General features: G+C 35.7%; 1 protein-coding gene across 1 annotated transcript; it reads right to left on the bottom strand.

The window, feature by feature from the left end:
- Nucleotides 1–275: 275 nt before the first annotated feature.
- On the bottom strand, nucleotides 276–23,525 carry LOC137393179 (A disintegrin and metalloproteinase with thrombospondin motifs 13-like). The gene is made up of 13 exons (XM_068079618.1): nucleotides 23,432–23,525; nucleotides 11,430–11,623; nucleotides 10,483–10,569; nucleotides 9,315–9,426; nucleotides 7,525–7,724; nucleotides 6,419–6,496; nucleotides 6,083–6,246; nucleotides 4,898–4,935; nucleotides 4,022–4,130; nucleotides 3,249–3,407; nucleotides 2,661–2,802; nucleotides 1,720–1,912; nucleotides 276–577 (listed from the first exon to the last, which is right to left on the bottom strand). The coding sequence occupies exons 1-13, from the start codon at nucleotides 23,523–23,525 to the stop codon at nucleotides 276–278; spliced, it is 1,872 nt and encodes a 623-aa protein (XP_067935719.1).
- Nucleotides 23,526–27,221: the final 3,696 nt, after the last annotated feature.

Genomic DNA, 27,221 nt, shown 5'->3' with positions numbered 1-27,221 from the left:
AGCTAAGGCTATGTGTCAGTAACAACTCTAGAAAGGTGAACCACTGATTAGGTAGTTAAAAAGAGAGAATTTGTAAATGATCAAGTATTAAGACAAGTGTAATCCTAGTATTATTAGCTTTAGTATTAGTGATAACCAATAGGAAGAAGAGAGCCATTTATAGTGTTTCTGCTTTAATCACTGTTACAATATCTAATGTGAATAAATTTTGAACATTTTAAGCATTAAACTGAATTTAGGCAGCCATCTTGTTCAGCTACAACTTATAGCCCTTCCTAGCACATTCCTAGCCTTTTGCAGCACGTCTCGCAGCATTCTTCCTTGCTTTCCTCGCAGAACTGCTTACACTTTTCCTTTTCCTCTTTAGTTTCTGCTTGTTGGCATTTGACCATAATCTGGTTGCATTTCTTTTTGAGCAAACTTTTGTCTTCGCAGGGTGGACAGATTTCATCGCTGCCATCTTCGCAGTCAGCCTCACCATCACATTTCCAATTTTTAGGGTAACACTGGCCTAGCCCTGGCTCAACCGCATTCAGACCGGTTTCACATTTCATTTCCGATCCGTAGCAGTCTTTAACTGCAACAAGGAAATAACAGATTCACATTTTATATTAGGTTTAAGTTTTGGCTTGATAACAGCGCTATAATTGTAGCATCTACAATCTAAACTCTACATCTACTCTTCAGTCTAAACTCTATATCTACTCTACAGTCTATCTTTACAAGAAAATCAGATAGTTTTCTCCAGCTGACATCTTTTTATACAGAGTTAGGAATCAGGTAAATATGAAAGACTATTTATTACCAATGGTCATCAACTCGTAGTATTTCACTTATTGTCATCAGGAATTCTACATTATAACTTAAAGTTTAACTGGTACAGATTTTTACTCAATAGTTTTAACAAAAGTTGTTGGAGAACTTATGTGGACTATAAATCAATTAGTATATTTGGATTCATGACACATCAAGTAACTCAACTTTAAATTAGTCTAAATCTCTCCTAAAAACACTCACAACTGTCGACTGCAGCATACCAACTGACTGAATTGGCAGTTGTCAGTCTTGCTAGCTGAAAACTGAAGATTTGTGAAGCAGCCATTTTCTTAACATGTCTGAGCTGATTGATTCTCCTGTAGGAGAGAACAACTTTAACAGTTAAATGAATGTTTTGAGCAAACAAAACTGGCTGTCTCCTTCGACATTTTGTTAAATTTGTCGTTTATATGCTAATCATAAAAGGTACTTGTGGTTTTCCCAGAGTTTTCCTTAGATCAAGCCCGTTAGCTATTGTTCCTCAAATAGCCTGTGTTCTTCGGTGTTCCATGAAAATTTGATTCTGGCCACACTAGATCTTCATGCATCATAGTGGTGACATGTGTGATCTCTTAGTGTTATTTAGGTGCCACTACTTGGTGTTAAGGGCATTCTAGAAATATTTAGCTTTTCTATTTACAGTTGGTGTTTTATGCTGGTATCGAACATTTTTCAAAGTATCTTGGTTGTTTTGTTAAACATGTATGTGAATAATAGATACACTAAGACGATACAGAATGGCGATTGATTTAAAATACCTTGTCCACTCTTGTCCACTCTTGTGTGTACTCTTGTCCACTGTTTTCACAACGCTGTCAGTTTGGCTAGCTGACAGGGCCTTTTTACAAATGCATTCAAATTCCATTTACTATGTTCAGCTATAAAGGTAACAAATATGCCTACCATTGCAGTTCTGGGCTGCTTGCAGTTGAGCATCAGTCTTGTTGACGCATGAACTTTGGTAACAAACTTTCTCTGAATCGCATCGAGTGCCATCAGTAGCTGTATTGCCTGAGAGTATGCATGTCATGGCATCATCTGGATTAACGCAGTAAAGTTCAAGGCAGATGGAACTGTTGTTGTCCTGATATACGCTCTATAAGAAAATGTAGGTGTTTGCTTTATGCTTGACCAAGAGAAGACAATTTTCTAAGTAAATGCTCAGGTATGCAGCAGGTGCTCATCAACTCCCTGGAAAAACTAACTAAACCTCACTGCATTTAATGCTCAAGTCTTATGGCCACGTGGACTACCAGAACAATCAGCAAGGTTCTGCTATAGCAGATGAGATTCTAGACTTCCATAGAGCTGCTGTCTTGGTGTCAGAATATTTATTACCACTAGCTGAATGCTTGCCATTGCACAGGTAATACAACAATTACCCAATAGATTCTAGTAGTTCAGCTAGTGAAACTAGTAACTTACTATAATAACATCCGTTTCCAACATCTGGAGCTAACTTGTGATCTATACCAAATGATCTACGTATATCGCAATCATGAACTTAGAGGGTACTAGTATTTTTGCAAGGGATGCATAAGTATGTGCCAGAGTATCACAAGGACAACGTAGTGTAGTGGATTAGCTCTCTGGTCTGCAAACCTGGAGGTTGGGAGTAAAAATCCAATGCAAATCTGACTTTCTCGTTCCTAAAATTTTATCCAATTATGCAGTTTTTGTTTGTTGTCTGTCCAGTTATCGCTACAATTGGACAGGCTACAGACAAACACTGATATTTAAACATATAGATTACGGTCAATGTTCAGCTATCAATAGACTGAACACCTGACAATTACACATGTATACACGGAATAGTGAAAAGAAGTAGAGGAGGGGCCACTCACTGGATTACAGGCTGAGGTTCCATAAGCTATGTAGCACTGATCATCCGCGTCAAAGACTTGTCCAGGCAGATAGTTAGACGTACTATTTGTGATCTCCTCATCACCATATATTTCTGCATCATGCACAGTTAGACACTGGGCACTAAAATGGTAAACCATGCGCTAGCAAGTAAGTCTGAAGGTACAAGAGATGGTGATGTTACCTCACCCTAGCCTTGTCACCTAACTTTACCTTTATTTTCTTACCCTAGCCTTATTTATATCATGTTATTGCTCAATTTCCTGAACATAGATAATAATTAGCTACCTAATTGGCAGGTGTAATAAGTATGTACACAATTATTCCACCAACTGTGTGGTGTAGTGGATAGTACAGTATGCCTGTCAGCAGAACCAAAGTTTCCGAGTTGAACTGCAGTGCGAAGTGGTTTTGTTCCTTTCTAAAATTTTGTCGCTATAACTGGACATACGGACAACAGACCAACAAATGACAGACCAACAAACACTTAGATCTATATATACAGATTATAGTATTATTATGTGGTGTTATTTTTGGAAAAATTAGCGATTGTTAAGAATCTTTGTTACCTTGGCTGGCTAAGGTAGAAGTACATGCTTCTCTGTGAACAACAAGAGAATTGGAACTTTTTAAAAGGATTCCCGTCTCCTCCAGCATAAGCTGCCATGATATAGTCACTATCAGAGCAGTTCGCTGACTCTGTTGATCCGTCATGGCTGACTCCGAGGCTATAAAGAAAACAACCTTTATGTGTACAAGAGTAAACGTTTCATTAAGAATATTAAAAACTTTATGGTAAGGTGATAAAACTTACATCAATGTTTGGACAATGGGGCAGAATATTTGGTAGGATTGATAGCTTAGATATTTTTAATTTAGAAGGTAATGTGGCTCGATGGAGAAAGCATTCAGTTCCTAAAATCTAGACATGTGTTTGCCTCTTCATTTAACTAGCCATGGCATCAGTTAAGTTGCCCATATGTTCCTCACTAGTTAACCATGACACCTGCACTAATTTGCCATGCAACCTTCACTAGTTAGCCATGACACCTGCACTAATTTTCCATGCAACCCTTACTGGTTAGCCATGACACCTGCACTAATTTGCCATGACAGCTACACTAGTTAGCCATGGCAGCTGCACTAGTTAGCCATGACAGCTGCACTAGTTAGCCATGACCCATAAGATAAATTGATAACAATAGCATTGTTCATATTAGACTTTAACACCTCTGCAAGGTAGCAAAGATATACTGTAAGTAATGACTAGCCCCTAGAAATGCGTGTGTTTATCATTCGAACTGTATCAAGTGGCTGTCAGCTCATTACAAGTCAATCTCACCTGTGAGCCAGCTCATGACTAGCAGTCATAGCAACATATGCCTGTGGGTGGATAACTTCTACAACTGAAACTGATCCATTCTGGCAGATTTGAGAAGTAAAGGCAACACCTGCAATAAATTGAGCTATGCTTTGCATTTGCAACAGAATATTCACAACATCAATGTTTATATTTAGTTTTTTGTATTTATAATTGTGTATTTTACTCTCCAAAACCTTATTTTTCTATTTTTACACAAATTAAGAGGTGAAATAGTTGAAAGTTTCATCGCCCTGAATGGTGTCAGCCTAAGCTACAGGTCAAAGGTCTGGCATGCACATGACTGAACAAAATTAATCAAATCCTGCCAGTGTTGTTAGGATTATAACTTTTCATTTTTACCAAAGCAAAAATTGACGACATTAGTAAATGCTCCTCAAAATGGTTTGAGATCAACTTCATGTTTATCTATTTATTATAATAAAAAATATGCTATTGAATTTTAAAGCAGCTTGGTATATAAGGCTGTTAAGGATTCTATCGCTAAGCTATCGATTGCAGAATATCTTGATTTTACAATAAATCATATAATTACCTACAACACTAGTTCTGTCACGATCAGGCAATGATTCTGAGAGTTTTCACCTTGAATGCTATAATTTGATCAAGCTTTGAAGTTTAAAGACTCAATTCTTACAAAAAAAACTTTGGCGGCAGGATGATAAGCAAAAATGTTTCTTGGCCGAAAACAGACATCAAAAGGAAGAGAAGGTTAAATTGGAAATTTATTAGGTTTGGAGTTTGGTAGACCCTACGCTTAATAGGGGAAGTTATAGCAGAATATTTCTAGAATGAACTCTAGCAAATCTAAAGGTCAAATAGCAAACAATGACTCACCCAGTAGACCATCACTGCCATCAGCAGACAGGTCATAGCTGTAAAATTAAATAAATATATTTGTACAAGTTACTGATTAAACTGGGATGAGGAAGACTAGCATTATTGCTAGTACAACCTTAGTTGTTTAGATATTGTAAATTGATCTTATTGCTAGTTCAACCTTAGTTGTTTGGATACTGTCAACTGATCATATTGCTAGTACAACCTTAGTTGTTTAGATACTGTCAACTGATCTAATTGCTAGTACAACCTTAGTTGTTTAGATAGTGTCAATGGATCTTATTGCTAGTCCAACCTTAGTTGTTTAGATACTGTCAATTGATCTTATTGCTAGTACCACCTTAGTTGTTTAGATAGTGTCAATTTATCTTATTGCTAGTACAACCTTAGTTGTTTAGATAGTATCAATTGGTCTTATTGCTTGTACAACCTGAGTTGTTTAGATAGTGTCAATTAATCTTATTGCTAGTACAACCTTAGTTGTTTAGATAGTGTCAATGGATCTTATTGCTAGTCCAACCTTAGTTGTTTAGATACTGTTAATTGATCTTATTGCTAGTACCACCTTAGTTGTTTAGATAGTGTCAATTTATCTTATTGCTAGTACAACCTTAGTTGTTTAGATAGTATCAATTGATCTTATTGCTTGTACAACCTGAGTTGTTTAGATAGTGTCAATTGATCTTATTGCTAGTACAACCTTAGTTGTTTAGATAGTGTCAATTGATCTTATTGCTAATACAACCTTAGTTGTTTAGATAGTGTCAACTGATATTGTTGCTAGTCCAACCTTAGTTGTTTAGATATTGTCAATGGATCTTATTGCTAGTTCAACCTTAGTTGTTTGAATACTGTCAACTGATCTTATTGCTAGTTCAGCCATAGTTGTTTAGATACTGTCAACTGATCATATTGCTAGTACAACCTTAGTTTTTAGATAGTGTCAATTTATCTTATTGTTAGTACAACCTTAGTTGTTTAGATACTGTCAATGGATCTTATCGCTAGTACAACCCTAGTTGTTTAGATACTGTTAATTGATCTTATTGCTAGTACAACCTTAATTGTTTAGATATTGTCAATTGATCTTATTGCTAGTACAACCTTAGTTGTTTAAATACTGTCAATTTATTTATGTAAGAAAAAATGCAAACTGTATGACAATTATTAAGTCCAACCTACTTGCTGAACAACATGAGATGGTCATTTGGAGGCACAAAAGAATCGTTCATCAGACTCTCTCGCATCAATTCTAGTTTGTCGAGAACTTCCTCTCCATCCACGTAAGTAATATTACCAGTATTATTCTTTAGGTCCTCCACCAAACCAGGGTATGTAAATGGAGACTACAAAAAAGATCTCTGCAGCTTTTATCTTTTCTTCAATTTGATCCTTTTATTCCTTCGCAAAATTAAAACGAAAAAAAACTACTAGTTAGTAGCTGTTCTACTTGTAAAAACAGATTATAGATAGACCAGAGATTCATACTGGCTTCTAAAGACACCTGCAGGTACTTACTGTGATGACACTTATTCCTGTTAATGTAATCCAGACAGTAATATCATCATTCTGCATAGTCCTGTATGATGTGTCCATCTGCAAATATAAGGGAAATAATTTGAGCTATCTAGCACAGTGCAGCTATAGCGAGTGCAGACTGTGAAGACTGTTATTGTGAAGACTGTTAGATAAGTGTTAGACATTAACTGTTGTCTTCCCTCCTTACCTCGTTCTTCCTAACTCTCTTTTCTTCATTCTTTTCTTTACTAATTCTCACCCTTCCTCTATTTTATTCTGTCTTTTCTATCTACTTTCCTTCTTCCATCTTTTTTAACCATATTTTTCTCTCACACCGTATCTCTTTTTCTTTTTCTCTCTCCTCCTTCCACCTCCGTCTTTCTCTCACCCTAATATCTCTTTCTTTCTTACTTTCACTTTCACCTCTTTTTTTGTCACTCTGCCTAATCCCTTTGTCACCCTCCCACCTCTGTTACCCTTCTCCTTAATCATCTTCTTTCTTTTCTCTCATTTTTTCTTTCTCGTCCTCTCTCTTTTTTTTCTCTCTCTCTTTTCCTTTCTGTCTCCTTCCCTCTCTCCCTATCTCTCTTACTTTCTCTCTCTTTCTCTCCCTCTCTCTCTTCATTTCTTTCTCACTCTCTCTTTCTCTCCCTCTCTCTGTCTTTCTTTCTCACCCTCTCTCTCCCTCTCTTTCACTCTCTCCCTCTCACTCTCTTTCTCTCTCTCTCTCTCTCTCTCTCTCTCTCTCTCTCTCTCTCTCCATCCCTCCCCTTCTCTCTCCCACTTTCTCCTTCTCTCTCCCTCTCTTTCCTTCCTTTACCTCTTTCTCCCCCTCTTTCCCTTTCCGTATTTCTCACCCTTTATCCCTCTCCGTCTCTCTATCCCTTTCACCCTCTCTCTCTCTCACCCTCTCTCTCTTTCTCTGCCTTTCACTTTTCCTTTTCCTTTTTCTCCCAAATTCTCGCTACCTTGGTTTTCAAATACTTGCTATTTTTATTTTTATTATTTCATGAGCATTTTATGTTTTACCTTGTTACAATTAAACTATAAACATAAGTAGTTTGTTATAAATACGTAAACTAGACCAACTGTAAGCTGAACCTTACTATAGATGCCAAATGGGCGAAGTAGAGAAGAAGGTCTGCGAATCGAGTACTTGAACCAGCTCCTCTGATCCTATCATGACCTTGAAACTTCTGATAGAGTGAATAGTCTACCAACATTGCCAGCTCTACATCAGCTATAATTGGCTCCGTTCTGTTCACCACTTCAAATCTCTTTCCTTGTTTTTGAGCTCCGTAAACGACTATAAATAAACATATTCTACCAGGACAAATAAAAAACAGAGTGCATTATACTAAGACGACTGAAGGAAAGGTATACAAAAATAGAAAAAAAGCTACATTCTGTGTTTACAGATCTATCAAAGGTTATGATAAAGTCATGAGAGAACAGAAATGCTACCATTTAGAATGTCAGACGTGCATAAGAGGTATGTTAGGGTAGGGTGGGATATGCATGACAGATATTGAACAAAAGTAAGTTGTGCAGTTTTCATGATAAAAAGTGCTTCAAGATAAATGTGCAACTTTATCAATGTTTATCTTCAAGTCCGTTCCTGTTAGCAATACTGATAGACTGACTGATGCACAGGCGCACTAATATAATAGTTGTCTACCTCCGATATAACAGTGAGACAACTTCAATTGTGGGACAACTAGTGGGACATTGTAGGTTACTCGAGAATCACCAAGAAACAGTATCTTTGCAGATGAGATCAACAACTGTACGGATGGCCTAAAGAAGCAAAGGCTAAGAGATGTTAAGAGCAACACTGGTAAGTTGAAGAATGATAATAAATGCATAATGTTGTAAGGGAATGATGACTCCCAAAACTATATACATGTATCTGAAGCAAAACACTTCCTTATTTTAATAAGTTGGGGGAATGATAATCAGAAGAAGTAAGACTAATAGAGGTAAGAGATATAGCTAATACTGGTTCATGAATGGAATGGCGGACGGAGCTATAGTTGGAAGGTAAACATCCCAGTTCGAGTAAAGAAGGTCTAACCTCTCATCACTAAAAGTTATATAATATTAATTTTTAAATTTAGACATTTTTAAAAGAGATAGGAGTTACTTGAACTTTAAATTGATAGCAAAGAAGAGCATATAGAGTAGTTCAAAAGCGTACATAGATTTCAGCTTGTAAATAGAATTTATGAAAGTTGGTTTTCTATGTATGACTATTATCTGACTCTAGGACACTTGCTAGCTATAAATATTATAAGGGAATGATGGCTCCAACAAGCATATATCTGAAACAAGGCGTTACCTTATTTTATTGCCCATTATCTAATATCAATCTGCAATAACATACATGTACAAAGAGGTTGTGAACTTCTCCTAACATATTTGTTCCCAAGATCAAACCCATTTACTCCTTAGTCAAGTCACTTTAAATAGTAGAACTAGCCACACCACCTACATATTAGAGTCTTCACAGCAACAAGTTGCTAAATCAATGTTGTTTCCCTTCAATTGAATGGACTCAGTCAAGGTAGAACCTTAGTCCTCTGACAAACTTAATTAGGTCATCATGGTCTCTCTAGAGTTAACTAGGTCACAATAGACTCACTGTAGTGTTAACTTGGTCATAGTAGGCTTACTCTAAAGTTAACTAGGTCACAGTATGCTTTCTGGAGATGTAACTAGGTCACAATGGGCTCTCTAGAGTTATACTAGGTCACAGTTTGCTTTCTGGAAATGTAACTAGGTCACAATGGGCTCTTTAGAGTTATACTAGGTCACAATAGGTTCAATCTAGAGTTTGCAAACAAGAAAACTTTGTATAGACTTTGTATAAATCTTTACAGAGTCCTGACTACCTTACCTCCATCATTTAAAAACTCTCTCTCTTTGATAGCTCTCTTAGTTATTCTTGCCTTGCCTGTCGAATGTGCAGTCATCTCAAACTCATGATCTCCGAGATGGAAGAATCCACTCTGAAGAAAAACATCACAAAACATTCCGTAACCCAATCAAACTACTGAAAAAAAAGTTGAACCAGCTATTTCTAGGAATAGGGCTGGTGATAATATTGTGCTGAACCATACTATAGCTTCAAGACATTGCGTACCATAGATTATTCCCCAATATTGTCAATCACTATTGTTCTTATATTTTGTCTTCTTACTTTATACTATATTTGCTACTTAGGTCACCATTTGGCTCTAAAATGCGCCATACTAGACAGACAGCATATTAACCATGTAGCGTTCAATATTCTGTGTACTATAATTCTGCTAAATGACTTGTGTCTATTAGCAAGTGATCTTGTACATGCTCGCAACGGCTGGGCATTACTAGCTAGCTTTTGATGCTTCTATGATTCTGTCCACAGCAAAACATCAGTAAACACAATGCTTTTAGTACAAGAAACAGTAGTTGTTTGCTCATGTTTACTATTTGTTGAGCAACTCCTAGATGCGGTATTCATAGCCGTTTAGGATAAGTAATTGATTTAGAGGTTATATCATTTATGCTATGTGAGGCGATAGTCTGAGAAATGTGCATGCGATGACAATGAGAAACTAGAAATGATTTGGGTCAATGCTTGGATTGATCATAACTACAGAATGCTCGGTGTTGCATGGGTAATAAAATAATTACCCAATGAGTTTGAGTAACTTAAGCTAGTAACTTAAGCTAGTAACTTAAGCTAGTCTGAATCTTTACTATAATAAGGGCCATGCCTAAAGCCAGCTTAATAACAGTTACTTGGCCAAATATTCTCAAACACATCTAGTAGCTAATAAGCTAAGCTAGTCTTAACCAATAGTATTTTCCCTTTAAGAACACTTTATTTTAACTGATGTAATGCTTAGGTGCATATGTAATCCATGCACGTAGCCTGTGTGGCTTAATGGATAAAACATCTGTTTGCAGACTCAGAGTTTCCGAGTTCAATTCCAGTACACAGCACATTTTTCATTCTTAAAACTTTATTGCTTGAACTGAACCTATGAACGACAGACAAACACTATATAGATAATATTTACATGGACAACTGGCTCTAGCTCTCCGTTAGGGTCTCTCTTTATGGCCATCGTTGCAACCCGATCTTTGTCAATCATCAAAGTGGTTTCCTAAAAAGAATTGCTCCGTGTCAAATCATATGCAACATCTCAAGCTGTTCACTACATTTCAAGCTGTTCACTACAACTCAAGCTATATGCTACGTCTAAAGCTTTATGCTACATCTAAAGTTATACGCTACATCTCAAGCTGTGTCCTACATCTCAGGCTACACACTACGTCTCTATCTATACAATTGGTAATCCACTTATTATCGCCTGAAGAGCGCGAAACAATTTTGTAGTGATTTCTAGCAAGTTATTTTTACTCCTTACCCATATTATTGTATAATTATTCATATATATTATACCAATATCTGTAATTATTTATATACTAGCTGTGCCTCCTGGCATTGACCGGGTATTAAGCTTATAAACCTATTAAGCTACCGGGTATCAGCTTATATACAAGGAAAAGTAATGAGAGTTGCCTACCACTTGCTATTAGCCTGGCACAATGCCAATGGAAAATAGTATTAAAATTCAACTTATAAAAAATGAGAAGTAATGAGAGTTGCCCGCCACTTGCTATTAGCCGGGCACATTGCTAATGGAAAATTCCAGTAAGCTAGTTAATAAGTGCTAGGCTTCTAATGTCGGTACGCCATGATGTTGCATCAGTGTTGTCCAGCTACAGCTATTTTAGTAATAGCTATAGCTGGAGGGACACACATACATACACACATACTTTGAGAAATATATATATAGTTTTATATATAATTATTATTTATACACAAATATGTGAAGCAAATTTATTGACATCATGGCTAGGGTTTTTTCTCATCCCACATTACACTCATCAGTAGAGGACAATTAAGGACAAAACAGCCGGCTGTCTAAAGTTGAGTGGAAGTGTTGAGTAGAACACTTACCTTAGCGAGCTTGACTCCCTCGGCATGATCAACATCCCCCAGAAAGTTAATAGGAACCTGCTTCAGTTGAACTCTGCTTTCTTTCAGATGCAAGTTATGATTTTTACCATGTGACGTAAACTGCATATGGATCCCTCCCTCTTCCTTAGTCAACAACTTGATATTCACCACTTCTTCTTCATGCTCAGCAGCGACTAACAAAATTAAATAAAGGAGTACATGCTATGAAAAGACTTTCCTTTCTCACCAGTAAAGACAAATAAACTAGCTAGAAAAGCTCAAAGTAAATTGAAATATTTCAATACTAAGTTTAGTAGTTACTAGTTTATCTTGTAAAGTCATTGTTGGTTCACAGTTTGACATAGGTTGACAGTTTGACACAGATTCAGTTTGACACAGGTTCACAGCTTGACACAGATTGACAGTTTGACACAGATTGACAGTTTGACACAGATTCAGTTTGACACAGGTTCACAGCTTGACACAGATTGACAGTTTGACACAGGTTCACAGGTTGACACAAGTCTACAGTTTGACACAGGTTCACAGTTTGACATAGGTTTATAGTTTGACACAGGTTCACAGTTTGACACAGGTTCACAGTTTGATATAGGTTTATAGTTTGACACAGGCTCACAATTCGACACAGGTTCACAGTTTGATATAGGTTTATAGTTTGACACAGGTTCACAGTTTGACACAGGTTCACAGGTTGACACAAGTTTACAGTTTGACACAGGTTTACAGTTTGTTGCAACACCTCAAACTTGATTATACCACAACAGAAACTAACATAAAAAACAAAAAGAGTGAGGAAAGAGATACTTAGGAGGGAAAAATAAGGTATGATGCTAAGATTGCAGGATGGCAAGCATGGCAGTAGGAGTACAGGATGAGAAGTATGACAGTAGGAATGCAGGTTAGGAGGTGTGATGGTAGGAATACAGGTTAGGAGGTGTGATGGTAGGAATACAGGTTAGGAGGTGTGACAGTAGGAATACAGAATAGGAGGTGTGACAGTAGGAATACAGGATAGGAGGTGTAACAGTAAATATACAGGATAGGAGGTGTGACAGTAGGAATACAGGATGGGAGGTGTGATGGTAAGAATACAGGATAGGAGGTGTGGCAGTAGGAATGCAGGATAGGAGGTGTGACAGTAGGAATACAGGATGGACGGTGTGACAGTACGAATACAGGATATGATGTGTGACAGTAGGAATACAGGATAGGGGGTGTGACAGTAGGAATACAGGATAGGAGGTGTGACAGTAGGAGTACAGGATAGGAGGTGTGACTGTAGGAATACAGGATAGGAAGTATGACAGTAGGAATACAGGATAAGGGGTGTGACAGTAGGAATACAGGATAGGTGTGACAGTAAGAATACAGGATAGGGGGTGTGACAGTAGGAATACAGGATAGGAGGTGTGACAGTAGGAATACAATATAATGTAGGAGGTGTGATGGTAAGAATACAGAATAGAAGGTGTGACAGTAGGAATGCAGGGTGGAAGGTGTGATAGTAGGAATGCAGGGTGAAAGGTGTGATAGTAGGAATACAGGATAGGAGGTGTGACAGTTGGAATACAGGATAGGAGGTGTGACAGTAGGAATACAGGTTAGGGGGTGTGATGGTAGGACTATTGGTTGTGAAGTTATGCCATAGCTTAGGCAAGCAACTCAAGCACCAAATATGTTTAAATTCCATAGTATTAACTATTATTATTAGCTATAGATATTAAATTAGAGTAATGTTTGTTTACAAGCTAATTATTTTCAACTCATAAATATACTTTCGGTATTGAGCAATAGTGCAATAGCCAGGAAAGTAAAATATTTTAATACACGTATTTCACTTACTGAATTAAATAACCTACAAACTATATTTCTATGAGAATTAAACTATTACAGCTGTTAAACATATTAAACATAATTAAACATAACAGATGTTGGCCATCTTGTTATTTTTTAAAACTCTAATTGCCTCGTACTTCGCATGTTCAACTTGTGACTGGCCATTATATGACTTTTTTACACATACAGTAGTCACCATGTCACATGGTCTAGCTGTACACCTCTGCACCAATACAGTAGTCACCATGTCACATAGTCTAGCTGTACACCTCTGCACCGATACAGTAGTCACCATGTCACATGGTCTAGCTGTACACCTCTGCACCAATACAGTAGTCACCATGTCACATAGTCTAGCTGTACACCTCTGCACCGATACAGTAGTCACCATGTCACATAGTCTAGCTGTACACCTCTGCACCAATACAGTAGTCACCATGTCGCATAGTCTAGCTGTACACCTCTGCACCAATGCAGTCAAAGCCCTACATATGATCTGAGATACGTTTTGTATGTTTCAAATCATCGCATAGGGAAGAAAATATTTTTATAAGAATACACTGTGGTTCAATTAATTTATTTCACCGTCAAAAAACCTGCAACAATTTTTGAATAAATGAATATGTGAATAAATAAGTCCCATACAAGCAGATGAAACTAATAAATAAGCTTTACATGTTGACGTTGAATCAACAAAAAAATAATGAGTTAGGATGCTTTTGTTGTTGCTATAAAGATATGCAAAGAGACACGCGTATTGGTTGAGACATGATGATTAAGGTATAAACTGTCACTTACTCTAATTTAAACCTGTGGAATTTCATACCATCTTACCACAAATTAGCTATTTTATAGTTTTCATAGTTCCTTTCTATAATTTCTTTCAAAAATGCGCTAAGAGTTCAAATGTCAGAAATCTTTTGGGTGTAGCCTCACACACATGTTAGAACGTTAGGCTGCACTGCTGACAGTTGCTGCGTAGATGCAGCGGTGAGTAAATGTGTTAGCTGTATTTGCTATAACTTACGTAAAGCTGAGAAAGCTCCGAGGAGAATCAGTGGAAAAATTAAAACTTGCATAGTTAAAGTCTGCCCGGCTGTTTCCTTTGCAAAAATGAATCTAAAAATAAAATTTCAAAAGCAGTGTTACATAATATTTTTATATTAAGTGGCTATAAAAATTTACTGTCTAATGAATTCAAGCAAGTATAAGTGTGAGGAACAAGTTTTACTCAATAAAATATATTATTAAATATAATAAAACCAGTATGACACAATAATAGTAATGACAATGATAAATTACTGCATTTAATAAAATGCTGATAATCCGGATGAATGCAACTAGCTGCAAAATCTGTTATCAATCTTAAACCTCCTGTTGTCAAATGGCAGCTCCTAAGAGACTACTGTCAGTTAAGCAAAACCATACATTAAACTGCTGAGTGTATTACACTGAGCTTACCCGCACACTGATCTTGCAGCCAACAGGTAAAGAAGTGATTTGCATAAGACCTCTGCTTGCCTATATATAGCCGTAAAAAACATTTGTTATGCCGATTTAATTTTCTATACACAGCATAAAACAACAAGCAATAAGGGAATGCTGGCATAAAGACCTGATACCCGATTACTTGATTGCCTGATAACCGATTTACCGATTTATCGATTTACCTGATACCTGAAACCTGATTTTTGTTTTTTGGCTTGTGATCATCCCTTGGAACAAAGAATGTTCCATAACTGTTTTCAATTGTCCCGCACAATGGCTGTGAAGAAAGCAATGAATGTGAAAGATGAATAAGGTCTTCAATACACCTAAACAATAAGACACTATTCTGAATATCTTAGCTTGAGAGCCAAGCTTTGAGGCCAAGCTTTTCACATCTTTAAAATGACTGTTCATTCTACCAAAACAGTCACAAGAAGAAATGTCTTAAAGATAGATTACTCTAGGCACCTTTTCTGATTGATTGGCTCTTATGTATTTGCTAGCATTACTAAACTTTCAGCATGATTAGGGTGAAAACTAGATTCCTCCAACTTGTGACTGCTGTATCTATAATTAATAGTTAATATGTATATATAAATCTCAAAGCCTTTGGACATTTACTATGTCTAGCTATAGAAAATCTAAAAATTAAAGCATCACTTATGGCTGGAATTGATCTCAAAATCTTCAATTCACTAGGCAATGACCTAACCAATTAAGCTACATGAGATGTAATGGATATATTAGGCAATGTGAGTCATTATCTCAGTTAAAACACGCACAACACCACTCTGTGTTACGCAATGTCACTAAACTTGCTCTCACGGCTCTTATTAGTAAGTTTAGCAGTACGGATAGTAGCTTACTCAATTTAGTCATTGGCAGTGTGCCAGGCTAATGGCAAGTGGCAGGCAACTACATTCCCTGCCACTGTCTATAAACTGATTTTTAATACTTGCACAACTCTGCGCATCAGTCTAGTAGTTGATGAAAATGGAGTTGCTGTATCTAAGAACAGCGGGTTAGAGGTCGACTTCTTTAACCTGCTGTATCTAAGAACAGCATGTTAAAGATGTGGTTGCGTCAAATTTGAGTTGGTTTTAAAAGAAAGTATTTTTTGTCTAGCAGTTGAGATGTTGTTTGTCGTGTTAAGCGATCTATTGTCAAGATATTTCAAGATTAAAATCGAATAAAATTGATTGCGGTAAAAACGCTCAGGCCAAAAAACATGCCGGGACTTGCCCAAAATGATGTAACGCGTGATACAACCTGTCTCTATCTCTCGTATTCACATCGACTATTGCGATAAAAGTGTAGTCCTACGCGGCTCTATTGGCATATATTTTATCTTGTATTTGCTCATGTTGGCTAGAATAAAATTTTTAATTCAGTTACAGATACATTATTATCAATGTCTCAAACGCCTGAAATAAGGGAAGTTAAAAACTTGTCATATTAGCTTCTTCTAAATGCTGTGTAAACATCTTAGTACCGACTACCAGTTCTACTGGTCTACGGTTATTATGTCAAGCAAACTAAGTAGAATAAGGACTTTGTAACGACACAGTTCCATCGCTACCCATAATGTAAACTATTTACTAAGTAGAATAAGCAAGTTGCGTCTTTGAAAAGAATATGTGGCGAAACCAACTGCATCCCTAAAAGTCATGTACATTGTATACTCAACGTTATAGAGTCATTATGGGTATCAATTTGTAGAAAAAAATTCACTGCTCACATTTGATTAGTTGATTCAAGTACTAAACAAATTGTCGAGCTATGCAAGAGTGCCTGTCCATGCAGCTCTGATTGCACTTCATACATCCATCTATCAGACAAGATTTCAGCACAGATGTCAACGGGGCTATGATGTATTCAATGTTCTGCAAATCATGTTTTGCATCATCTTCAACAATATTATTTTATTTTATATAATTTTTACAAGCAAACAAATTTTTATTTCCGCATAAGGTTTTTATCAAAAATATCCATCCAAGTTGTGGCCAGTCACATAGTTTCAGTTCATACAATAGGACAAATTCATCTACTACAGCAAACTCAAACAAAACATCATGGTTTATGCAGCCCGCATTCAAGTCTCTCTTTCCCGTTTATGACAGTTTCCACACTGACAAAGCCGCTTCGCTAGTGGGATCACATAAACATCCTGTAATAGCTACAACAAATGCAATAAATATATGTCATTCATGATAGATATGTCATTCTAACGCGTATCTACTGAAAGCTTTCAAGTTAGGAGTTAGATAGATTGCGAGTGTAATTTTAGAAATAAATAAATGTTTAACAAAAGCATAAGTACGCAAAGCTAACGATTCGAAGGTTTGATTCTGGAAATTAAAGATGTGCAATGATCAATCGTTTTTCTTCACTTTCTACAAGTGAGAAGTGAACATCTAAAGTCTAATCATAAATCTAATTTACTAGCTAAAACTGTCAAAGAAAAATTGAAACAAATATAGCTAGGTGAAACAATAAAAAATTATAAAATGATGATTGGTGATAGCAAAAAGTTATAATTCTATTAATTAGTAAATGTATTAATGAGTACTAAAATTATTACCTTTAGTATATTCACCAGTCTAAACCATTGTATTGCTAGATGCTATGGATTAGAAAGAAGCCGTCAATAACTCACTGTGCATCCGTATCTCGCACTCGCGCACAGGAAATTACATCATAGCCTCAAACAGGGAAAGATAATCTGAATGTAAACACAACAGCATATCTATAGGAGACTCAAAGTAAAAGATAAATTTACCTCAATTCTCCTATCTTCCTCTGTAGCATAACGCTGCTGACGCCTGTCAGCTCTAACTATAAGCTGTCTGTTCCAAACTTTAACCATGCTCAGAAAACTCAGTCACCTTCGCAGTCTCTAGAAGCTTTTTTACAATTCTGTTGTTGGTCAATAAAACATGTCGATTGAGTAATTCATTAAAGTAACGATGTTAATTAATTTAGTAAATATCGATGTCGATGCTATTTAATAATGGAGTAAAACTTTCAGATCACAGACAACGCGCTTTACGAGTGATAACATTTATTACGACCTCTATAAAACATTTGTGCTGATGATTGGCTCATAAACAGATTTCATATTTATCGCTCGTATACTCTTTTCAGATGTATCACTAGTTATGTCACAAATGAAGCACTCTCTGGAATATATCTCTGGACAGGGTTAGTCTACAAAGACAAAAGTGACATCAAATTGTAGCTGATGTTTTAGCCTACTAATGGTCTTAATTTCATTAAATCGACCATTTTGACGCAGCCACATCTTTAAAGGTCGACTTTTGCAAAGTTTGCAACAAAGCCTCCAATCATGTTTACTACCTCTGGCAAATTCAACAATGGAAATGAGCTGAAATTAGATAGATGTAGATGAGTGTCGCTAGTTGACATTATATACATGTAGATGGTTATTAAAATGGATTTCTGTTCATTGCTTCATAGGAGATGAAGCCTGGGATGAAAAGTTAAATTTTTCCTGTTTCAAGTTTGAGCCACACTAGCCTTCTTACTGTCTTCTATATATATATATATATATATATATATATATATATATATATATATATATATATATATATATATATATATATATATATATAGAAGACAGTAAGAAGGCTAGTGTGGCTCAAACGTGAAACAGGAAAAATTTAACTTTTCATCCCAGGCTTCATCTCCTATGAAGCAATGAACAGAAATCCATTTTAATAACCATCTACATGTATATAATGTCAACTAGCAAACACTCATCTACATCTATCTAATTTCCTATCTAATTACATCTATCTAATATCTATATAAATATATATATATAATGTATATATTTTTCAAAGTCTGTCTGTCATTCCGGCTGTATATAGATATAGATATAGCTATAGCGCACGCCGAATAATTTACCGATGCAACCACACAAAAATATTTTTCGTAAGGTTCAATTACTATCTCTGGAGTTAAGGCCAATTCTTCTCGCATGGACAGTTACATTGTCTCCGTGGTAAGAGTTTCAGTAAAGTAGGAGTGTCCCTGTATTCAAAGTTTTGATGGATAGCTTCTGTTGAAACAATGACCTTTGTTATACACATGTACGTTCTAGGCTAGAATTGTTATTATTATTTCTACATATTCAGGAATTTTGTTTTGTTTTCTCGGTTAGTATTAATTGTATCATTATCGACTTACGGAATCATCTTTTATTGTAATCATAGCAAAACAGAATTAATTTAGCTATTTCTTGCTAATTACTTCACATTTACATCTAAACATTTTATAGCCGTTCAACTTTTTTCAATTTATTTGATCTGCATGAAACATTTTCTTCATGATATGAGGAAATATTAGTTTAAAAGTTGTTTGACAAAGTTTAAAAACCTTTACAGCTGTTTCCATTTTCTATTAAATTATTTCAACTGACACTTTTCTCATGATAGTTTGAAAGTTAGAATGGCAAATGTTGTTATATGTTAAATACAAATCAATTTTCTGACTAAAGACTTTTTTACTACCCGGGCAACGCCTGGTAGCACAGCTAGTTTTCTATAAAAATAAAGTGAATAGGAAATAGCAAACATTATGACAAAAACTCTGGGCTCCTGAATTTTATTTCGTATCGTAAGCAATAAAATAAAAATTATTTTTCCAAGGAGATGAAGGCTTCATTAATGGGAAAAATGATTAGATTGAGACTGAATATTTGAAGCCATTGTCTTCCCTGTTCTACCAAACCAAGTCAGAGCTTTTAGTGTTGCTAAAAATTTGGCTTGGCCTTCAGTTGCTTGCAGTTTTCTAATTATTTGTTATCCTTTGGCATCCTTTGTGTCTGCCTTTGCACTAGCTCAGCCCTTGTAATTGTCTCTCCTGTCACCGTTGTAACCACTAGGTCTGCTTGCCGAGAGCACTCGCCTCTCTGCCATCGTATTCTGTTATCCTGTGTTCAGCATTAGAATAGTTCTGACTGGTTAGACCAATCAAAATTAAGGCTTGACATCGACAATTCTTGGTCTTTCAAATTAGCAAGCAGAAGAACCACTCTGCCCTTGGGAAACAGACATCATACTAGCCATGAATATTGCAGATGCACTTTTTAGAATCACCGGCATCCGTTGCAAAGCAGTTTTTGACCATGACTTGAGTAGACTGGGCTATAAAAAACATATGGCTAGAGTCGACATGACTATAGTAAACATATGGCTAGAGTAGACATGACTATAGTAAGCATATAGCTAGAGTAGACATGACTATAGTAAACATATGGCTAGAGTAGACATGATTATAATAAACATATGGCTAGAGTAGACATGACTATAGTAAACATATGGCCATATCATATATTATATCAAGTCCTAACACAGCATGAGCATGTTAACACTCACGCATATCTATGGCTAACACTTGAAACAACGTGTTAGTTAATGTTACCTTACTTCATTAAACTTTGTTAATACTTTTTCAAGCAAATGCAACACAAAGCCATATACTGAATATACACAACCCATATACTGAATATACACAACCCATATACTGAATATACACAACCCATATACTGAATATACACAACCCATATACTGAATATACACAACCCATATACTGAATATACACAACCCATATACTGAATATACACAACCCATATACTGAATATACACAACCCATATACTGAATATACACAACCCATATACTGAATATACACAACCCATATACTGAATATACACAACCCATATACTGAATAAAGCGAAGTTTGAAATGTTGCTTGGCTAAGTATATAGTACATTCTAGGACAAATCAGAACATAAAAGGATGACAACAGTGTGTGGGTTCTGACTTCTGTATGGAGGGTTCCTGATCTTTCAGGAGTGACATTTCATATGAGACCAGCACTAGATATTTTATTACTCTGATATACTAACTGTCAAATTCTTTGTTCAAGCGATAACAAGAATTCTAACCAGTGAATAGACAAGGAACCTAAATACGAGTTGAATAAAATAAAATTAAGGCTATAAGGATCCACTTTCAATAATTATCAGAAATAATATCATGAAATCTGGTCATAGTTTCTTGGAAAAGCTTTTTGATATGACCTTTTTCTTTCTCACATTGCATATGACTGTGTATGGTTACATCGCCGTAATAGGTCATCGTATGCTCTCATTTTTACATCCTGGTTCTTATTAGTTTATAGCCTTTTATCAATTAATCTCAACCTTCGCCTAGAAATGTAGGCTGTTCCTATGGTAGTCTGGAATGTACATGTTTGATAAACAGAGTCCACAGGCTTTTATTTAGTTATCCTCTATCTCTTTATATACACACTTATATATTTATATACTGTATGTACATGTACATGCATATACATATATTTATATACTGTATTTGCATGTATATACATATAATTATATACTGTATTTCCATGTATGTACATCAATCTATATACTGTATGTACATACATATATGTATATATGCCGTAAATACATAAATAGGTATACTGTATACATTGACATCGACAGTAGACTTGCAACTATGAACAAGACACATCAAAATAGTGTTGGAAAATCGAGAGCTTTAGGGTGTGCAGAGTCCAGGGCTTTATGCCTTGCAAAGGTCTAGGCCCTAGGGCTTTACACCTTGCAAAGGTCCAGAGCTGTATGCCTTGCAAAGATCCAGGGCTTCATGCTTTCCAAGGTCAAGGGCTTTATTTTTTGCAAGATTTAGGGTTTCCTGCTTTGCAAGGTCCAGGGCTTCATGCTTTGCAAGGTCTAAGGCTTTAAGCCTTGGAAGGACTAGGGCTTTAAACCTTGCAAAGCTAGATGCACCCCACCATAAGAAATGGCAATAATAGTGATAAAAAATTCTTTAGTAAAAGTGAAACTTTAAAATCAAATCAAACCGAATACTCATCAGGCACATAATTTACAAAACAGCAAAATATTTCAAAACAGTTGTGAACATTTAATAAACTTTTAGACAATACCATGATAATCAAAGAACCATAAAACTCTTTTATGAAGAAATGATCAAGACCTGTTTTGCTTGTTATTAGTGTTGGATATATTTGTGAAACTATTATAGCATTAAACCTTTGATACATGTGAAATGTGCTTTTCTTTTTCCAGTCTCACAGGTCCAGCTGAAGTAAACTGGTCAGAGTTCAAGTCTCACAGGTCCAGCTGAAGTAAACTGGTCACAGTTCAAGTCTCACGGGTCCAGCTGAAGTAAACTGGTCACAGTTCAAGTCTCACGGGTCTAGCTGAAGTAAACTGGTCACAGTTCAAGTCTCACGGGACCAGCTGAAGTAAACTGGTCAGAGTTCAAGTCTCACGGGTCCAGCTGAAGTAAACTGGTCACAGTTCAAGTCTCACGGGTCCAGCTGAAGTAAACTGGTCACAGTTCAAGTCTCACGGGTCCAGCTGAAGTAAACTGGTCACAGTTCAAGTCTCACGGGTCCAGCTGAAGTAAACTGGTCACAGTTCAAGTCTCACGGGTCCAGCTGAAGTAAACTGGTCACAGTTCAAGTCTCACGGGTCCAGCTGAAGTAAACTGGTCACAGTTCAAGTCTCACGGGTCCAGCTGAAGTAAACTGGTCACAGTTTAAGTCTCACGGGTCCAGCTGAAGTAAACTGGTCACAGTTAAAGTCTCACGGGTCCAGCTGAAGTAAACTGGTCACAGTTCAAGAGCTTGTGAAGTGTCTATAGAAAAGGAAAATAAAGCTGAGTTAGTTATGGCAAAATTCTAAAATTGTTATGTTTTGACCTTTTAATGCGAAAGCGTTCAATTGTAGGAACTTAGGCTAACCTTTGATACTGGGGCAAAAACACTAGCGTGTGATACCTGACTTTAATTATTTATCGATGTTGGTTATAAGACTACAGCAGATGCACCGAACTATAAATGTTGGGTGAGTAGAAGAATTTAGGCATATTTCATTCATACAGAAGGTGAGAGGAGTATTTTAATGAGAGTTCAGTTTGCTCTCTATACCTACCACTATCTACTAAAGTGAAAGGATGGAACTGCTGTCAATGCTAAAAATGTGGGAACTCAGCTATGTCAGCTACTCACACGCTGATGCATCAAGAAGGGGGTAGAATTATCATTTGGTTGCATGAAAACATGTTTTGCATTATTCCCTCATTTACACATAGGTGTAGGTGATTCCTGACAATTGTTAAAAGAAAGGCACTGAAAATACTGTTCAGTGTAAATGATCGAATGCTAAACACGCATCTAGGTTGTTATGAGTCACTAAAAACATTAGTCAGCTGGAGAGGAAATATTACTAACAAAGGCCAATCAGCTCACAGCTCAAATAGTAGTGAGTCTATCCAATTTCATTTATCACGATCTATTCGATTCTGTAAAAAGGTTTTTTGCCAATATATACATGTAATAGTAACTTACTGACATGTATTTAGCTAATATATACATGTAATAGTAACTTACTGACATGTATTTAACTAATATATACATGTAATAGTAACTTACTGACATGTATTTAGCTAATATATACATGTAATAGTAACTTACTGACAGGTATTTAACTAATATATACATGTAATAATAACTTACTGACAGGATTTTAACTAATATATACATGTAATAGTAACTTACTGACAGGATTTTAACTAATATATACATGTAATAGTAAACTGTCGTCCATCGTCGTCCGTCATCTGTCGTCGTTCGTCGTCATCATCCGTCGTCGTCCATTGTCGTCCATTGTCGTCCATTGTCGTCCATTGTCGTGTGTTAATTTGTGTTTTAATTAATACACGATAATTAATTATCGTGTATTAATCTTATGAAAAACGACGCTTTTTTGTTTTTGCCGTACTATGGCTAATTTGTCTTCCGCAAAGCAATATCAAGAAAAATTTTTCTCGAAATTAAAGTTTGGCGATTGATTATATCTCGGTTCAGCATCATCCGTTATAGTAGAGCAGATAAATAAGCAGATACGTGATAAAATTTTAGTCAAAAGTTCACTAAAAGGCATACAAAAACTTCTTCAAGAATGTTTTTAGTAAGGTAAATTCGTATAAGTTAGATAAAATTTGGAAACCTTTACGGTTGTTTTCTTTTTTCTCTTTATTCATTTGAACTGCACAAAAATATTTTCTCATGATATGAAGTTTAACAGTTAGAATGGTGTATACAGAATGATGAATAAAAATAAATGTTCTGACCAAAAACTTTTTTATTACCTGGGCAACACCGGGTAGTACCGCTAGTATATACATATAATGGTAACTTACTGACAGTTATTGAGCTAGTATATACATGTAATAGTGACTTACTGACAGGATTTTAGCTAATATATACATATAATAGTAACTTACTGACAGGTATTTTAGCTAATATATACATATAATAGTAACTTACTGACAGGTATTTTAGCTTATATATACATATAATAGTAACTTACTGACAGGTATTTTAGCTAATATATACATATAATAGTAACTTACTGACAGGTATTTAACTAATATATACATGTAATAGTAACTTACTGACATGTATTTAGCTAATATATACATGCAATAATAACTTACTGACAGGTATTTAGCTAATATATACATGCAATAATAACTTACTGACAGGTATTTTAGCTAATATATACATATAATAGTAACTTACTGACAGGTATTTAGCTAATATATACATGTAATAGTAACTTACTGACATGTATTTAGCTAATATATACATGCAATAATAACTTACTGACAGGTATTTAGCTAATATATACATGTAATAGTAACTTACTGACAGGGTTGTAGCTAATATATACATATATAATAGACAACTTACTAACTTGTTTTTAATGGAAGACTGACTTTTGGGTCAGATTCTGTATCTCTATATTTTCTTCAAAGCCAGTTTTACCCATCATTATCAACACTTCCAGCATTCACATTGTTATCGCACTCCTCACTTTTATGTATTGATACATCAATATTTACAGATACAATAACTAACATGGACTGTGCTTAATATCAACCTGCTAAAACCCAGCTAGTTGTGGTCCTCTGTACCACTATCTATAGCATACATTTATAACTCCGTACATACAGAGAATAACACATTAACTTCTATGTGAATGTAAAGCATAGCCTTTATACTTACATGTACATGCATATGTAGAGCATGGCATCTCTTTCACTATAAAAGGTATAGCGCTTACATTCCTATGTACAGCGTAGCCTCTGTACCTATGTGTAGAGGACAGCCTCTGTACCCTCATCTAAAGCAGAAATTCGGTACTCTTATCTAGAACATAGCCGCTGTACCTTGAGTAGATAGTAGCCCCTCTACCTTTATATAGAGCATAGCCTATTTATCGACATAGAGCATAGTAGCTTTTGTGTTTAAACGTATAGTTTATGTTACGTAGCTTAAGTATAGCATAGCCTCAGGACTACTATGTAAAGCATAGCCTCTGTGTCTCTAAGTTGATAAGTTTATTGGGTTTGCCCATAACAAACTGCAACAAGTGAGTACACCTGTTCATTAGTGTATCTAGAAACAAGCGGTTTTTAAATGATTTGTGTATCTATCCATTTGGCTCTGTAATCTAGCAATGTGTTCCTCTGGCTGCCTTCTTCATATCACTAGTTATTCATGTTTCAATAAGGGAAGGTCAAAAGGAAAACCTTTGACTAAGCGAGACTTTCCGTCTGCTTCCAACAAATTTTGCTAAAAAGGACATATTTCAGCTATAAAAAATCATCACAAATTGCTATTGGGTTAAAATTTACACAAATATTTCTCATTAACCCAGAGTCGATTCAAATTATTATAGAATTCAACACATGGGGTAGATAATGCAAACAGTGAGCTCCATGCTATCGGCAAGTGAATTAGAGGTCTATGTTATCAGTAAACTAATTAAATGTATATGTTACCAGTAAACTGATTAGAGGTCTATGTTATCGGTAAACTGATTAGAGGTCTATGTCATCAGTAAACTAATTAGAGGTCTATGTTATCAGTAAACTAACTAGAGGTCTATGTTATCAGTTAACTAATTAGAGGTATATGTTATCAGTAAAATAATTAGATGTCTATGTTATCAGTAAACCAATTAGAGGTTTATGTTATCAGTAAACTTATTAGAGATCTATGTTATCAGTAAACTAATTAGAGGTCTATGTTATCAGTAAACTGATTAGAGGTCTATGTTATCAGTAAACTAATTAGATGTCTATGTTATCAGTAAACTGATTGGAGTTCAATGTTATCAGTAAACTAATTAGAGGTCTATGTTATCAGTAAACTAATTAGAGGTCTATGTTATCAGTAAACTGATTAGAGGTCTATGTTACCAGTAAATGTTATTCTTTGGCATCCTTTGCGTCTGCATTTTCACTAGCTCGGCCTTTATAATTGTCTCTCCTGTCACCATTGTAAACATTAGGTCTGCTTGCTAAAAGCACTCTCCTCTCTGCCATCGCATTCTGTTATCTTGTGATTGGCATTAGACCAGTCCTGACTGGTTAGACAAATCCATATTCCTGGTTTGACAGCGGCAAATCTTTGTTTTTTAAATGAGAAAGCCGAAGAAGCATTATGCACTTAGGGATTCTGACAGCATACTAGCCACAACAATTGGGAATGCACTCCGTAGAACTACCGGCATACATTGCATAGCAATTTTTTGACCACGGCTAAGTAGACTTGACTATAAAAAACATGTAGCTAGAGTATACATGGCTATGGTAAACATATGGCTAGGGTAGACATGACTATAGTAAACGTGTGGCTAAAGTAGACTTGACTATAACAAACATGTAGCTAGAGTAGACATGACTATAGTAAACATATGGTTAGAGTAGAAATGACTATAGCAAACATATGGCTAGAATAAACATGACTATAGTAAACATATGGCTAGAGTAAGCATGACTATAGCAAACATATGGCTAAAGTAGACATGACTATAGTAAACATATGGTTAGAGTAGACATGACTATAGCAAACATATGGCTAGAGTAAACTTGACTATAGTAAACATATGGCTAGAGTAGACATGACTATAGCAAACATATGGCTAGAGTAGAGATGACTATAGTAAACATATGGCTAGAGTAGACATGACCATAGTATGCATATGGCTAAAGTATAAATGACTATAGCAAACATATGGCTAGAGTAGACATGACTATAGTAAATATATGGCTAGAGTAGACATGACTATAGTAAACATATGGCTAGAGTAGACATGAAAATACTAAACATATGGCTAGAGTAGACTTGACTATAGCAAACATATGGCTAGACTATAAATGACTATAGTAAACATTTGGCTAGAATAGACATGACTATAGTAAACATATGACTAAAGTAGACATGACTATAGCAAACATATAGCCATATCATATATTATATCAAGCCCTAACACAACATGAGCTAACAGTTAACATTCAAGC

The sequence above is a fragment of the Watersipora subatra genome, chromosome 4 (assembly GCF_963576615.1).
Source record: "Watersipora subatra chromosome 4, tzWatSuba1.1, whole genome shotgun sequence".
NCBI lineage: Eukaryota > Metazoa > Bryozoa > Gymnolaemata > Cheilostomatida > Watersiporidae > Watersipora > Watersipora subatra.
This window is presented reverse-complemented; position numbering and strand designations above follow the sequence as displayed.

What these genes read in the sequence shown, in the direction of transcription:
- LOC137393179 (XM_068079618.1), bottom strand. Translation starts at nt 23,525, where the DNA reads ATGGACGACAATGGACGACAATGGACGACGACGGATGATGACGACGAA. An exon ending in ACGACAGTTTACTATTACAT is followed by an intron (nt 11,624 to 23,431) that starts GTATATATTAGT and finishes TAATTTTGTTAG; the next exon opens with TCGCTGCTGAGCATGAAGAA. An exon ending in CAGGAATAAGTGTCATCACA is followed by an intron (nt 6,247 to 6,418) that starts GTAAGTACCTGC and finishes TCTTTTTTGTAG; the next exon opens with TCTCCATTTACATACCCTGG.